General features: G+C 38.4%; 1 protein-coding gene across 5 annotated transcripts in view; it reads left to right on the top strand.

The window, feature by feature from the left end:
- Positions 1 to 17,810, top strand: part of xgb (x globin) — a 60,755-nt gene that overhangs the window by 27,752 nt on the left and 15,193 nt on the right. For 4 of the 5 annotated variants that reach the window (XM_087288980.1, XM_087288981.1, XM_087288979.1 and 1 more), the window contains 1 exon segment: positions 2,750 to 2,857. In XM_087288980.1, the coding sequence (XP_087145106.1) occupies positions 2,750 to 2,857 (108 nt within the window). 5 annotated transcript variants of the gene reach the window in all.

Raw genomic sequence — 17,810 nt, 5'->3', positions numbered from 1 at the left:
ATCTCTAGGCTTTATTGAGAATGGTCTGAAATAGAGTGTCAGTGAGCGGCAGTTCTGTGGGCGCAAATGCCTTGTTGATGTCAGAGGTCAGAGGAGAATGGCCAGACTGGTTCCAGCTGATAGAAAGGCAACAGTAACTCAAATAAGCACTCGATACAACCGAGGTCTGCAGAAGAGCATCTCTGAACACACAACACGTCCAACCTTGAGGCGGATGGGCTACAGCAGCAGAAGACCACACCGGGTGCCGCTCCTGTCAGCTAAGAACAGGAAACTGAGGCTACAATTCACACAGACTCACCAAAACTGGACAATAGAAGATTGGAGAAACGTTGCTGCTCTGAGTCTCCATTTCTGCTGACACATTCAGATGCTCGGCTCACAATTTGGCCTCAACAACATGAAAGCATGGATCATCCTGCCTTGTATCAGCGGTTCAGGCTGGTGGTGGTGGTGTAATGGTGTGGGGGAGATTTTCTTTGGGTCCATTAGTACCAATTGAGCATCAACGCCACAGCCTACCTGAGTATTGCTGCTGACCATGTCCATCTCTTTATGAGCACAGTGTCTCCATCTTCTGATGGCTACTTCCAGCCAGATAACGCACTGTTATGTATGTGCTACATTATTTGTGCTCTGTTTGTGTTTTTTCTCTCGCTCTGTTCTCCTGTATCTGCTTTCATTATTCACAGGTACTGTTCCTTGATCTATTCAGCTGTCAATCATTTCCTCCCTGGTTACGTCACTCTTACGCCACATCCAATAAGCAAAGACCACCCTTCATAAATGCGCGTGCCAGCCCCTTCTTCCCTTCTCTTGTTTTTTGCTTATTTCTGTGTTCATGTGATGTGTTGCGCTTAGAAAAACCCTGTCTGACTGTGTATTTTTGTTGTTGCCCGTTTCTGTGTGCACGTTATCTGTCCGTTGTCTCATTCCATTTTCTCAGTTTACATTGTTTACGAGGCTTGGACGAAGCAGACAGGTAAAAAGGTCACCTGACATACATTTTCAACACACAGGACTACTCTTCTGTATAGTACATGTTAGTACTGTATATAGCACTGTTAGATTTTGCTGTATTTGGCTTATCCATTCTTGGGTGGCTCGCCAATGTATCAGATGACTCTAATACATAAAATAAGTAAGCTGACCAAAGTTCTTACGGGGAGAGGACTTTATTGAAGTCAATGAATAGTGCAGTTCCTCAGCAGTGATGTTAACCCGTCGGTCTTTAAGTAACTTAACCCAAAGTACTGTCTGTGAGACAGTACTGTATACTAGCATTAAACAAACAATTCTGTTTACGAGGCTCAGCAGGACCCTCTTATCAGATGTCTCAGCTGATGTTTTTCTAACACCCATTGAGATTGTAAAAGAGTCATTTAGTTCACACCTATCAGTTTGTGGGGGATGAGGCACAGGTCACCCCATCATATGCAACTGAACTAAAATGCACATAATCTTTCAGTACTGTATAGTACATTAGGTTAGGGGCGAGCGCCACCCCTTGCACTTTTTGGATAGAGTAGATAGTTAAGACTCGAAAGACTCTTCGCGTTTTAATTATTTTGTTTTTACATAGTTAGATGATTCTGGAAGGTTAGATTTAGTTTGGGTTTTGTTCTTTTCACGTCTTGAGCGCTGCCCGCGTCCCTTCTGCCAGCTCCTGTTTTCTCCCCGTCTTTGTATTCGTCTCAGTGTTGTATATATTGTATATAGTATATTTTGTTTTACTTTATTTTTTATTCATTCGTTGTTTTTGTTCACATTTGGGTGTTGTAAATAAAGTCACATGTTTTTGGTGTCTACTTTGGTTGTCGTTTGCTCTTATTCACTGTTTGTATAAATGTATTTTAATTACATATAAATGTCAAAACCCCACCTCTCCCTAGACTAACATCAGGGATTTGTACACGCACCATGCCATAAACTGTAAATCATCTCAGACTGGTTTCTTGAACATGACGATGAGTTCACTGTACTCAAATGGCCTCCACAGTCACCAGAGCTCAATCCAACAGAGCACCTTTGGGATGTGGTGGAATGATTGGCGTTATGGATGTGAAGCTGACAAATCTGCAGCAACTGTGTGATGCTATCATGTCAATATGGAGCGAAATCTCTGAGGAATATTTCCAGTAGCTTGTTAAATCTATGCCATGAAGGATTCAGGTAGTTCTCAAGGCAAAAGGGAGTCCAACCACTGCCTTTAAGGTGTACCTAATAAAGTGGCCTGTGAGTGTACATTAGACAATCAAGTAGATGATATAAAAATGAACATTTATCGAGCAATACAGATATGACTGCTGATATATTTGATTATTTAGCCAATAACAGTACATTAAAATTAGCATTTATTATAATATAGATAATATTCAAAAGAGGTTAATCTACAAAGAGGGTTAAGTCTCAACAAAAGAAAGCACAGGATTCCACATTTTATACAAATAAAAATGATCATGTAATAGAGTATAAAAATGGTGGACTCTTTAGCCAATCATTTCAGAAAGCAAGAGGAGGGAGCTGAAGTGTGAAACTAAAGTGTTTTTTGACCTTGGCAGAATGTTAACTTTCGTTGGAGGCCTGCGAAACAACATTAGAAACAAGTCTTGAGTTTCTGTAAGTGCAAAAACTCTCAGATTGAAGTGTTACTTACAGCTTCCACTCAGGAAACCAGATGCACGTAAGTTTGTGGAGTATTATTGAATTGGTAGCGTGTAATCTGAATTGTCTGTTGTCTTGGTAACAGGTTGTTTGAGACTCATCCAGAGTGTAAAGATGTTTTCTTCCTCTTTCGGGACGTGGAGGATCTGGAGAGGCTGCGCACCAGCAGAGAGCTTCGAGCCCACGGCCTGCGGTCAGTGTGCACACATGATGATTTTATTTGCAGTGACAAATTCTAATCAAAGCAACACAGCATCCAAAAAATCCATTATGTTTCACAGTGTATGTGCAGATAAATACAAACACTGAATATCTTTTACAGGACATATATTAATAAACTCACATCACCTCTGCAGAGACAGATTAAAATATCTGCATATTAAGGAAAGAGATGACATTGTCTTTTCCAAACATGCAGACCGCCTATTATTGCAGACACAGAGCAGTATTTACCCAATTGTTTAGAGTCTTTCTTAATACACACAGTCCATGAACATGTCATAGGCCAACATAAAATGAAACAACTAGCTTAGTGTAGTTGTAGATGCACAATTTGAGAGCATTTGCTGATGGTTGATATTTTAGCATGTTTTCTGAACAGCACAAGTCCATGTACAGTTGAAGTCAGAATTATTAGCCCCCCTTTCTTTGTTTTTTTCTTTCCTTTTTTTAAATATTTCCGAAAGGATGTTTAACAGAGCAAGGAAATGTTCACAGTTTATCTGATAATATTTGTTCTTCTGGAGAAAGTCTTATTTGTTTTATTTCGGCTAGAATAAAAGCAGTTTTTAATTTTTTAAACACCATTTTAAGGTTTTAAGATAATTTTTAAATTAATAGCCCCTGTAAGCAATATTTGTTTTCGATAGTCTACAGAACAAACCATCATTATACAATAACTTGCCTAATTACCCTAACCTGCCTAGTAAACCTTATTAACCTAGTTAAGCCTTTAAATGTCACTTTAAGCTGTGTAGAAGTGTCTTGAAGAATATCATCAAATATTATTTATTATTAGCCCCGTTTTTCCCCCCCAATTTATGTTTAACGAAGATATTTTTTTCAACACATTTTTAAGCATAATAGTTTTAATAACTCATCTCTAATAACTGATTAATTTTATCTTTGCCATGATGACGTTTTTAGTTACTATACTACCAAAATTATTCTGCATGAATGCACAGATTTGACAAAGTTCTGTGCTGAAATAGCAAAGAATTCAGATTTTTTGTTGATTCTTTCTCTGAATAATAAGGCTGCATCAAGTGTAAAATGTATTAAAAGAGCCTAATTAATTAATTACACTTAATTAAGTGTAAAGGCCCATGCACACCAGGACGATTTTTGCTCGCGTTTTCTGTCAACGTTTAACGCCTCGTGACAAAATAAATGGCGTCAATGTGATCATGCACACCAACGCGCAAAGCACCAGGCGCAAAAGCATCATTTTTAAAGAAATGCCTCGTGCTTATTTTTTTTTTGTTTTGACGCACGGCATTAAAACCTTCTCCACCAATCAGGTTTGCACTTTTGTTGCACGGAGCTACTGAAGTTACAGTAAACAGCACTTGGAGGCGCGCAGGCGCAAAACTGTCAATGCGAGCGCACATTGAAGAAGATGCCCAGAGGCGATATGAACATGAAGCTGTTATAGGGTATAAGCCGAGCTAGTGTTTTTCCTATACTTATAAACTTCCGGTGACCTGTTATTGTTAACTTGTTTCCATTTTATATGGTTCCTTTTACAATTGCTACACCACTGCTACAAGTGTGATATTGCTCATATAAATATATACAGACATATATATATATATATATATATATATATATATATATATATATATATATATATATATATATATATATATATCAGAGGTGTGGACTCGAGTCATGTGACTTGGACTCGAGTCAGACTCGAGTCATGAATTTGATGACTTTAGACTCGACTTGACAAAATATAAAAAGACTTGCAACTCGACTTGGACTTGAACATAAATGACTTGGACTTTGACTAGGACTTGCCCCTATTGACTTGTAAAGACTTGCTGCTTCCCATGAAAAGCCCAACGATAAAAAAGTATGTTGACATGGACCGCTCTCTCTCTCTCCGTTTATGTGTGCGTGTGTGTGACAGCATGCGCGCGCGTGTGTGTGAGCATGCGCGCTTTCGGCGTCCAATCGAAGCACGGTAGATTGTTTTGATTCGACACTATCCAACGTGACTACTATGAGGCGCCGGAGTGGACAAAAGTCAAGCGAACGCAGAGAGAATTTGAATTTGAACTTGAGATCGAGCCAATACTCGCTCTCTCTCTCTCTCTCTCTCTCTCTCTCTCTCTCTCTCTCTCACATACAACATACACCTCTCTCTCTCTCTCTCTCTCTCTCTCTCTCTCTCTCTCTCTCTCTCTCTCTCGTGCATTCAGTCTCTTTGCGTTCGCTTGACTTTTGTTTACGATGGCGTCTCATACCTTTAGTGCTTTTGCTCTCACGGGATCCTGTTAAACTGACCCTTCGCTAAGCCACGCCCAAAAACCGCCACCCACCAATCGTAGCTACGGGCAGAGGCTCTGTCAAGCTTTCGAGCGAGGGAAACAAGCCAAATCGTTGCACAATTGGATTGTGAAAATCTGACACCCGCTATCCTAAAAGTTTGGACTGGGTGGTGGGATTTTTTCCCTTTTCAAAACCAAAGCCCAAGAGGAGAAATGCCAGCGTGGATCAAGCTGTGTGAGGGGCGGTAAAGGAGTTAAGCTAAGTTGGTTTTGTTTTTGATATTCACATTCAATAATAGGTGGCAATAACTCACACTCCTCTTATCCTAAACAGATCTAAACTGTGTTTCTTTAAAAAAAAAAAAAAAAAAAAAAACAAAGCAGGTTATGCTTCCCAGCGGTCTTTTTCTTTTTTTCCACTCGATATTATGAGCCAGGGCTCGACAATGAGGACTGCCCGATGGCCCGGGGCCAGCATGCGAGACACTCGGGCCAGTGTACAAAATGTTACTGGCTCGATCGGGCCAGCTGCTGCCTTTTTGCCTGCCAGATCGAGCCAGAGCTGCGTGCTGCGACTGTCTGTCAATTGTGTGCAAATACAATCTTACGGTGCTTTCACACATAGACGTTTGTTTCGGAATCGGTCTCGTTTCACCCGTTAGCGCGTTTTTTTTTAGCATATATCCAGCAGTTGCGCTCGCTTCCGCGCCAAATCAATCAGTCCAAGATCGCCTGAATGAGACGGTCTCTGTCCTATTGAGCGTATCGATTGTAGCGAGAAAACAAAACAATGCAACGAACTAACGACCCAGGCTATATCACAGTGTATCATGATCGTGTAATAGCCATATATACGGCTATATGAAGAGGGAATGATGAGCAGGGCGAGATGTCATTCTTACCGGTAAATGCGAAAGTGAAAGCATGCTGAAATATTACCGAGAGCTGTTTGTCCAGCCTGATCTCGGTTTATCCGTCAGGAAAATTGACCGAAATTACTATCTGTTAATTTTTCCATATTTTAATCGTATAATAGGCCTATGTTGTATTAGGCCTGTTGTTTTGTTCATTTCCGCACTGACAGCTCGAAAGAAAGATTTACATTGATCTGATGCAGTCTCGGTTCATCTGCTATGTCTCTCTATAATTAAGCCTAAAATACAGAATTATAGTCAACGTTTCTTTAATAGATTGATTAATTCAATTGATCGATTTCTACAAAATCTGACAATTTAAATGAGGCTCTGTATGACAAAGTCTGACCTCGATTTGTATTTGGTGACGATGTCTGTGGGTTGTTAAAATTAAAGTGCACATTTTCACTTATAAAATATTCTATACACAATGCACAAAAGTTTGGGGTCAGTGTGATTAAATATGTTAAAACAAGCTTCTTCTGCTCACCAGGGCTGCAATTATTTCATCATAAATACAAATTGTGAAATGTTGCACTATAAAATAACTGTTCAAAAGTAGTTTATCATTTAATTTATTCATTTATTCCAGTGATTTTAAAGATGAGATTTCAGCTTCATTACTCCAGTCACATGATCCTTCAGAAATCACTAATATTAATTATTATTATATTTATTAATGGTAATAGTTATAAAATCAATAATGTCTGGAGTAATTATTTTATTTGAAACTAAATACAATAACAAAGCAGTTATTTAAAATTTTAATAAATATTTAACAATTACACCTTTTTTACATTTATAAATATAGCCTTGATGAACTGAATAGTTTTCCTTAAACATTTTAAAAATTACCGTAAATATATATACAGATTTATTAGCCCCCTTTTGTTTTTTGTTTTTTCTTTTTAAAATATTTCCTAAATGATGTTTAACAAAGCAAAGAAATGTTGATATTTTGTCTGATAATATTTTTTCCTCTGAACAAAATCTTATTTGTTTTATTTTGGCTAGAATAAAAACATTTTTTAACCATTTTAAGGTAAAATTTATTAGCCTCTTAAGCTAATTGTTTTTCAGACTGTCTACAGAACAAACCATCATTATACAATAACTAGCCTAATTACCCTAACCTGCCTAGTTAACCTAATTACCCTAGTTAAGCCTTTAAATGTCACTTTAAGCTCTATAGAAGTGTCTTGAAGAATATCTAGTAAAATATTATTTACAGTCATCATGACAAAGATAAAATAAATCAGTTATTAGAGATGAGTTATTAAAACTATTATGTTTAGAAATGTGCTGAGAAAATCTGTTCTCTGTTAAATAGAAATTGGGGAAAAAAATAAACAGGGGTGCTAATAATTTAGGGGGACTAATAATTCTGAAATCAACTGTGTGTGTGTGTGTGTGTGTGTATATACACACACACACACACACACACGCACATTCAAATAGCGATTAACTTCTTTTTTTTTTTTTGGTGGAGCCAGTGAAAATTTGGGCTGGGCAAGTAAAAATCAGAACCACTGGCCCGATCGGGCCAGTAGAAAAAATCCTTAGCGTTGAACCCTGTGAGCACTGCTTAGTTTAAACCCTCGCTATTGTAACGCATATAAATACATACACTAATATTTGCTGGTAGGAAAAATCTATTTGTTCACTTCTGTTATTTATACTTTAATGTGCATTTCAATTTTTCTCTTCCACTTAACTGCAAATTTTAATAAAAACTGGATAAAGAGCACACAAACATGCTGACAGTAATAGGTACTGTACACTGTTATGGGTCAATGATGCTAATATTCGGCACAAATCCATCAGTTTCTTAAACAGAGGAAATCCGTGCACGAGCATCACACAAGGTAGAGAGCAAAGCTCTCAACGTTATGTGAAGAAAACAACGTTATTGTTTGTATGAAGTAGCCTACTTCATTAACAATATGTGCTACCATTTTACATTGCTGCTAGACAGATTTGCAACTCCATCTCTTCAGCACACACGAGATTCAATTGACAAAATTCCAATTTCACTCAATTTAACTTTGCAGCATAGGAGTTGTTGGTCTACTGCTACCACATTGAGGTTATGTAATTTTGGTTAATCACAAGTTGATCACCGAAGACATAACATAGCACAACTAAACTTAATGAATTAGACAGCAGTAGACCTGCAATTTCTGTGTGATGTGAGGCAAAATGGAGTCTTTTTTTGGTGGAACTCGTTCTTGTGCATTATGCTGTGGAGACGAGACGCAGCACTGTTCAGTACTTTTTCAGAAAATTGCATTTGTATTTTTATATATCTAAGCAATGTTCTTTAATAAAAAAAGGTTTGTTTAATTAATACAGATCTTACAACCATACCTAATCTGTATATATTTTATTTTTCTGTTAAAAAGACTCGAAAAGACTCGAAAATCAAACTGCAGGACTTTGGACTTGACTTGAGACTTGTTGCCTTTGACTCGGGACTTGACTCGGGACTTGCCTGTCTTGACTCGGGACTTGACTCGGGACTTGAGGGCAATGAATTGAGACTTACTTGTGACTTGCCAAACAATGACTTGGTCCCACCTCTGATATATATATATATATATATATATATATATATATATATATATATATATATATATATATATATATATATATATATATATACGGTGAGAGTAAAAAGTATTTGATCCCTTGCTGATTTTGTTGGTTTGCCCACTAATAAAGACATGATCATTCTATACTTTTAATGGTAGATGTATTCTAACATTGAGAGACAGAATATCAAAAAGAAAATCCAGAAAATAACTTTAAAGAAAATATTTTAATTCATTTGTATTTCTTTGAGGGAAATAAGTATTTGATCCCTCTAGCCAAAAGCTCCTAATACTTGGTGGCACAGTGGACAGACGTTTGTTGTACTTAACCACAAGGTTAGCACACAAATCAGGGGGAATTTTGACCCACTTTTCTTTGCAGATCCTTTCTAAATCATTAAGGTTGGTGGGCTGTCACTTGGCAACTCGGACCTTCAGCTCCCTCCATAGATTTTCGATTGGATTAAGGTCTGGAGACTGGCTGGGCCACTCCATGACCTTATTGTGGTTCTTCTTGAGCCACTCCTTTGTTGCCTTTGCTGTATACTTTGGATCGTTGTCATGTTGGAAGACCCAACCACGGCCCATTTTCAACTTCCTGTCAGAGGGGAGGAGGTTGTCCCTCAGGACTGCACAGTACATGGCTCCATCCATCTTCCCACTGATGCGGTGAAGTAGCCCTGTGCCCTTGGCAGAGAAACACCCCCAAAACATAATGCTTCCACCTCCATGCTTGACGGTGCATGGGTACATTGTTCCTGGGGTCATAGGCAGCATTTTTCTTCTTCCACACATGACGAGTAGAGTTTAGGCCAAATAGTTCAATTTTGGTCTTGTTTGACCACAGAACCTTCTCCCAATTACTTTGTACATCTTTAAGGTGATCATTGGCATACTTTAGGCGGGCCTTCACATGTGCCTTCTTAAGCAGGGGTACCTTTCGGGGACTGCAGGATTTTATTCCATTGCGGCGCAAAGTGTTGCCAATTGTTTTCCTGGTGACTGTGGTCCCAGCTGCCTTGAGGTCATTCACTAACTCACGCTGTGTGGTTGCAGGCCGATTTCTCACAGTTCTCATGATCATTGCCACCCCACGAGGTAAAATCTTCTGTGGAGCACCAGACCGAGGTCAATTGATAGTCAGGTTATACTTAAATTTTCTCACAATTGCACCAATGGTTGTTACTTTAATACCCAGCATCTTGCTAATGTTTTTGTTGCCCATTCCAGATTTGTGCAGGTCAATAATCCTGTCTCTGAGGTCCTGAGAGAGTTCTTTGGTCTTACCCATGTTGGAGAGTTTGGAATCTGTCTGATTCTGTGAACACGTGTCTTTCACACAGATGATTAGATAGAACAGGTGTCTTCAATTCAGGTAACAAGTTGATTGGGAGTGTCTAACTGGTCTGTGAAAGCCAGAACTCCTAACGCATACTAGGGGATCAAATACTTATTTCCCTTAATGAAATACAAATCAATTAATAAATTTTCTTTAAAGTTATTTTCTGGATGTTCTTTTTGATATTCTGTCTCTCCATGTTAGAATACATCTACTATTAAAAGTACACATTGATCAGGTCTTTATTAGTGGGCAAACCAACAAAAGCAGCAAGGGATCAAATACTTTTTACTCTCACTGTATATATATGAGCAATATCACACTTGTAGCAGTGGTGTATATCGGCACTGGTGGGAGGCGTGCGTTGGCACAAGGCCGCAGGCAGAGTGCCTTAGTGCCCCCACTAGTGCCGATATACAGCCATATCGCACTGCTACTTGTGAGATATTGCATTTATACAACAGTTTGACGGCATAATTGTGTATATAAAAACAAAATCAAACATTGAGAGTCTCAAAAACCCTTTTGTATGAGAAACTACTTTCTTCTTTCGGATTCAAATATATATATATATATACACATACACACACACACATACATATATTTTTGAGTCCTGATCGGGAGGTAACGTCCCATTGCAAGTCTGAAACGGCGTGATCGGGCCCGATTTTGGATCGTATGATCAGATCAGGACATCCTATTTATTACAAAAAAATTACACATTTTATATTGTATTCATTTGATTGTCATCAATATTTTATTTTAATATAAATGATTATTTAATAAAATGTTTAGCATTTAATATAATTTAGCAACTTGTGTATTTATAAATCTAATTATTTAAAAAATAACTTAGAATAAAAATATAAATCGTCAACTTAGAATTTTAAGGTTGTATCTGACATTTTTGTCAAAATTGAGTTATTGACATTTTCTTATAAAACAACATGCCATAATGTAAATAAGTTGTCGTTTAATCGTTGTTTGTCGTTGTAAAGTTGTTTACATTTTGAAGACTTTTTATTTAAAAAACAAATGTTACACACATTCTGTTTGCTATGGAAGGCAAAAACTTTGGCGCTCAATTTCTCAAAATCATTCAGAACCTTATAATTCCAAGGTGACGAAATTTATGTACCATGTAAACCATACACACACAATCGGACACATTATTCACAAATAATTAGATATTGCACGTCAATTTATGCATCTAGCAGATTTTTAGCAGCTTGTAGGTGAGAAATCAAACAACAAACCCATGATCATAATATATATTAGCAGGTTGTGAAGTGCAGTGGTTTGAGATGTGGGTTGGTCAAAGGGCCATGAAAGCCCCTTGTTTCAGCAGGGTGTTTTCACACCTCTACTTTGGAAAAAGTCAAAAAAGTGGGCGTGTCCAGCTCTGTTTAGGGGGGAGTGTCGGAGGAAGAAAAGTGGGATGGTGTGGGAGTGTCTATTTGGGCACGCGCGAGTTTCAGAGTCAAAATACACACACACAGCGGACAATGTGACTGTGTTTACATGGACATCTGTAGTCGAATTATTTGCCAAATTATTAAATGGTGGACTTTAACTGCAGTTTGGCTCTTTCATTCAGGGAATTCATTCATGTCTAAACACTGTCAGTAATGAATATTAATGAAGTTGCACAATAGAGCGCGCTGATTGGTTTGAACCAAGCCTTACTCATGCATTAATGCAGCACACTGTAAGATGTAATAAGACTCACTCTGGCACAGACGTCCAGTCTGCACGCTGGAATACACGCTATTATGTCATGACCGTGACGCAGCTTCAAAAATTAGTTTCAAACCGGAAGTACGAATTTGCTTGAAATAACGCAAAAACAACCAATTTACACTTTTTAGTGAAATATAGGTGTCCTAATAGTGTTTTTAGCAGTGTGGGACACATATACCACTGTCAACAGCTCAACACATGTGTTTTGGTGTTTCGTGACCCTTTAAGGTGTCTTCCTCTGAAAATCCTGAAACAAAGACTTCTTATTAGCCACAAAGATCTTATATATATCATTTAGCGTGAGACGTGCATCACCTTCTAATGCCTTCATACAGATATTTCTAAAAGCCTGAATAGATTTTAAATTAATAAATAGGAGCTGTTTCAGTAAGTGCTCTAGTCTGTGAGTTGAGTGTTTATGGAAGATCTTCTTCACATTATTACAAATAGTAATCTCTGAAATCAGCTCAGCTTTTGTAAATATCTGTATAAAGGCTGAAATAATGAACCATTACTGAGCCGATCATGACTGTCATATAAAGAGCCTTTGTTTCTCGTGCACAGCAGGGTGTCGAGTCTGACCGAGAAAAACAAATGCCAGCGTGATGGAGAGCTGACATTACGGCTTCATTATTGTGGGAGACGTGACACGTTTAATTAGCTCAGATTGACACACATCATGTGACGTGACTGAACACAGAGATACAGAGGGAGTTATCTGGAGCCCACATGTGCTGAAAAAAATATACTTCCAACCAACTTTTAGGGCTTTTAGTTGTGCAGCACCAAAGTTATGGAATTCCCTGCCTTTGCACATTCGCCAGATGGACTCTATTTCCAATTTTAAATCTCAGATAAAGATGTTTTTGTTTAGGATAGCTTTTAATGATTTGCTGGTTTAATTTTATGCTGATTGTCATTTTTACTGCTTGTATTTTTATAATGTACTTGTAATCTGCTGTAAGGTGTCCTTGAGTGCTTTGAAAGGCGCCTAAAAATAAAAGGTATTATTATTATTAACTTTCAGAAAACAAAATACTTTAATTTGTTCCTGATAAAAATTATTAGTTTTTCTTAAAGTGTAATTTAGCTTTGGTTAACTTTAACATTTAATTGAATCTAAATCCAAAATATTTATTGTGGTCAAGTAAAAAATGTACATTCACAATAAATATAAATATTGTTCCATGTGGGGCAGGGCAGTGGCGCAGTAGGTAGTGCTGTCGCCTCACAGCAAGAAGGTTGCTGGTTCAAACCTCGGCTCAGTTGGTGTTTCTGTGTGGAGTTTGCATGTTCTCCCTGCGTTCGCGTGGGTTTGGGGTGCAGGTGAATTGGGTAGGCTAAATTGTCCGTAGTGTATGAGTGTGTGTGTATGGGTGTTTCCCAGAGATGGGTTGCGGCTGGAAGGGCATCTGCTGCATAAAAACTTGCTGGATAAGTTGGCGGTTCATTCCGCTGTGGCGACCCCGGCTTAATAAAGCGACTAAGCTGACAAAAAAATGAATTAATGAATGTTCCATGTAGACCAGAATTAGTTTATTTTTATTTTATAATTTTTTTTGGTACAATGCACAATAGAGCTGCACGATTCAGGCTCAAATGAGAAAATTTTTGCCTAAAATAAAGATCACGATTTTCTCCCGATTCTGTAGATGTAAAATAAAGGTGAATGTTAGTGGGCTATTATTATTGTTATTGTCACACATGTGGTAAATCAGCAATAGGCTTTGTGTAGCTGTACTGTTGGATAAAATGCTAAATGTTATATAGACTTGGAAGGGTGGACTTGAACAGACGTTAGATGTGTCCTGGTCATTCATGTTGATGATACTTCTGATGTTGAATTATTGTGTTTGAGATATTTGCTTACAATCTGTCATTTTCGGTTTCATTTCCACTGCTAAGAGCGGTTCACTTCCAGCACGGCTCCCAAACGATCACTCTGTGCCAAAAACTGAACGTTATTTACAACTTTATTAGCTGATATTCACAGCATATGCAGATTCTGTTCACTAAAGAAGACTTCATTAGTTCATTCAGAGGCTCCCGTCCACTCTGTGTCAACAGCTGACGGTCAGCAGCTCACGTCACGTATGATATTGTGGTCGCAAATACATTACATGAGGACAGAAATGACATTTTTGGGGTGAATTATATCTTATAAATACAGCATGTGACTCTTTCAACACCATTTGGAGGTGTCCACGTTGGTGAACAATGTATGTAAAACAATCTGAAGACTTGTGCGGCCACCATTGCGGCTCTCCTGTACTTAAAGATATGATTGGCAGAATCGTAGAAATGCTGGATTAAGATCGTCTAGCGGTTCGAATCGAGATCGACATCTTTTTACGATTAATTGTGCAGCTCTAATGGAAAATTTTATTTTAGATTGTCTTTTTAATCTTACATCAAAGAATTTTTTTACTTTCAAAAAAGTGAAACTACTGTGTCTTTTATTCAGTGTATGCAGGAGAATACTGAATACTGGAGAATACATGGGTTTAAGGGTGCGTTCACACCTGTGAATCAATTCAGTTGTTCTGAAACAGAGATTACAATTGTTACATTGTTGCTCTTTGCTCTTGGAGCGGTTCACTTTTACACTGCAAAGTTTCTAATCGGACCAAAAGAGATAAAACAAGTCACGTGCGAGTAAACTCTCCTCACATTGGTCAGAGTGTCAGGGTTTGTTTTGCAGCGTCCCGCTAAGCTGTCAGGAGAGGTGGTGGTTTGGTGGTGATTGACAGGGTGCACGAGCGCGCGACGTGTCTGAGGAGAGACGCGGTGGGGAGGGGTGAGAAGGGTGCGCGATGATGCTTATTTGAGTACTGGGAGACGCGAGATTACCGGGAGATCATCACTCGTTTGCGGGCATCCGGAGACTCGCGAAACTTCCCGCCATACTCATAATTCTCTCTTCATATCGCCGTAAGCCTATTACATATCCATAAAACACTGTGATATAACCGCGCTCGGATTGGATTGCTTTCTCACTGCAATCGGAACGGCTCCAGGGTTCGTTTCAATCGAGCCGAGACCACCTCATTCAAGCGATCTCGGAGCGATTACTTTGGCGCGGAACAGAGCGCGATTGCCCTGTTCACATATGCCAAACGAACCGCGCTAACTGGGCAAACGAGATACGTTCCCAAACAAAAGTGTAGGTGTGAAAGCACCCTTAAATTGTTACAGTTAATTGTTAATTGTTAAAATTGTTACATTGTTGCAAAAATTTTAAAATAATTTGAGGTAAAACTTTATGCATTTGAAATGCATTATAAGCTATTAAATTATATTGTATGTAAAAAATAAAATCTTAATATAATATTAAAATGAAATTTATTTTAGACACATTATTTCATAGATTAATTAAATGCACCACATTCTAAATGAACACCAATGATTAAGTTAGATAAAATATTTTAAAAAGGTGATATATATACACATACATACTGCATTTACCAATGTCATATATTCATTCATTCATTTTCTTGTCAGCTTAGTCCCTTTATTAATCCGGGGTCGCCACAGTGGAATGAACCGCCAACTTATGTTGCAACGCATGTCTTTGGACTGTGGGGGAAACCGGAGCACCCGGAGGAAACCCACGCAAATGCAGGGAGAACATGCAAACTCCACACATAAACGGCAACTGAGCTGAGCCGAGGTTCGAACCAGCAACCTTCTTGCTGAGAGGCGACGGCACTACCTACTGCGCTTGCACTGCGTCGCCCACCATTGTCATATATGTGTTTTAATTTTAAAAATACATTTAAATTCAATTTCAAAGTGCTTAAAGTCAGCATTTTTACTTTATATTTACACACATGTTCTCTTAACTTATACCAGATTTAAGATATCGGTATTTATTAAAATAACCCAGATTTTCAAACAGTTCTCATTCTGTAATAGTAAGTGTCTAAAAACATGCTCTGAAGTAAATGAAATGCTATCACAAATATAATATTTATGTAGATAAAATAATATGGCATCATGGTGGCGCAGTGGGTAGCACGATTGCCTCTCAGCAAAAAGGTTGCTGGTTTGAGCACCAGCTGGGTCAGTTGACATTTCTGTGTGGAGTTTGTATGTTCTCCCTTCGTTAGCTTGGGTTTCCTAAAGATGCTCTGGTTTCTCCCACAGTCCAAACACATGCGCTATAGGGGAATTGAATGAGCTAAATTGTCCGTAGTGTATGTGTGTGAATGCAAGAATGTATGGGTGTTTCCCAGTGTTGGGTTGCAGCTGGAAGGGCATTTACTGCGTAAAACATATGCTGGATAATTTGGCGGTTCATTCCGCCGTGCCGACGGCTGATGAATAAAGGGACTAAGCTGAAGGAAAAGTAATGAATTAATAAAAATATATTATGTATTATAACTTTACATACAAATCCATAGCTAGACCTAAATCCATCCCTGACTCAGACACTACCCCTTACATTAAAGCTGTTTGCATTTTTACACTTAGATAAACAACTTTTAATAATGTTTTCCCTTATGAAGACCACAGTCTGGACACATGTCAAAAATCTCAGCTTTTACTATCCTTGTAATGACATTTAGTGCTAACTATGTACACACATGCAAACACTTATCCGCGAGCATAGCTGAACAGCCACTTGTCCTTCTAAAGTGTGTGTGTGCATGTGCATGATTCACTCGAACTGACAGCGGATGCATTGATTAGTCTCAGTGGTGGAGGAGTGTAGTGTTGTCAGATAATAATAGTAAACATCATGTACTGTAGTCTGTAGAGCCACTTAACATCTCTGACACTGGAAACATGCTTTATTATACACTCACTCTCAACACACACACACACACAAATTAATGCAATACACTGGCTAGATGCTTGACAGCTATAAACATTTGAACTAGTGTATTTGGCTTGATTAATGCATCACAATTATTATGTGATGCTCATTCAAACAAGAAGCCACTTCAAGCTGAGCAGAGTTTAATTCATCAAACACCTTCAAAAGTGCATGCGCACTGCTTTTAATGGCAGTTTACAGACTAATAGTGCTGGCACATTAATAATAATAAAAAGCATATGTATATAGATAATACTGTTTTTCCTTTGAATAGTAAAATAGAATAGTAATGAACTATTAATAAATTAGGAAATTATTGATGTTTTGTACTGCTGTATAAATACTAGGGGTGGAAATCACAGGTTAACTCACGATTCGATATTATCAGTCTATACAGCTGTAAACATAAATACAGCTATGGAAAGTCCCCATATAACATGAAATCCCAACGTGTGTGTGTGTGTGTGTGAGAGAGAGAGGTCATGTCTGGGGGACTCATCGCACATCTCAGCATGAACACAAACACAGATGTGCCGCGAGCTGTAGCAGCTTCATGCAGGCGCTCAAATTAAGCCTTCAGTGTGAAAACATCCACTGAGCGTCGGATTGTCAAGTGTCAGTCTGTGATTCACACACTACTTTTCACATCTGACGTCTATTTAGGGGAACACTTGATTTAGTGTGTGTGTCTGTATCCCTTTAACAGTTTATTTCCACAGCAGAATGGACTTGTCGCATTTATCGGTCGTCTTAACTTGGTCTTAGTCCCTTGTTTATCAGGGGTCACCACAGCAGAATGAACCGCCAACTATTCCAGCGTGTTTTGCACAGTGGATGGCATTCCAGCTGCAACCCAGTACTAGGAAACACCCATAAACACTTATATACACACACTCATATAGCCAATATAGTTCATCAATTCCCCTATAGCACATGTGTTTGGACTATGGGGGAAAACAGAGCACCCGGGGGAAACCCACCCCAACATGGAGAGAACATGCAAACTCCACACAAAAATGCCAACTGACCCAGCTATGGCTCGAATCTTGTATTTTGTATGTTGTAGGCAGTAAATTTTAACCATGTGTGGGCATTTTTTGGTACCCATGAAGAAAAATTTCATACATCAGACAGAAAAATGTCAAGAAAATGTAAAAATGCAGATTGTTTTCTGTAAAGGTTTGGTTAGGGAGAGGGAATGTGCAGTCTGTACAGTAAAAACGTAATTATACCAATGTGAAGTCCCCA

Source organism: Danio rerio, chromosome 17 (assembly GCF_052040795.2).
Source record: "Danio rerio strain M-AB ecotype USA chromosome 17, GRCz13ab, whole genome shotgun sequence".
NCBI classification, from domain to species: Eukaryota; Metazoa; Chordata; class Actinopteri; order Cypriniformes; family Danionidae; genus Danio; species Danio rerio.
The sequence above is the reverse complement of the archived record's forward strand: the minus strand, read 5'-3'. Positions and strand labels throughout refer to the sequence as shown.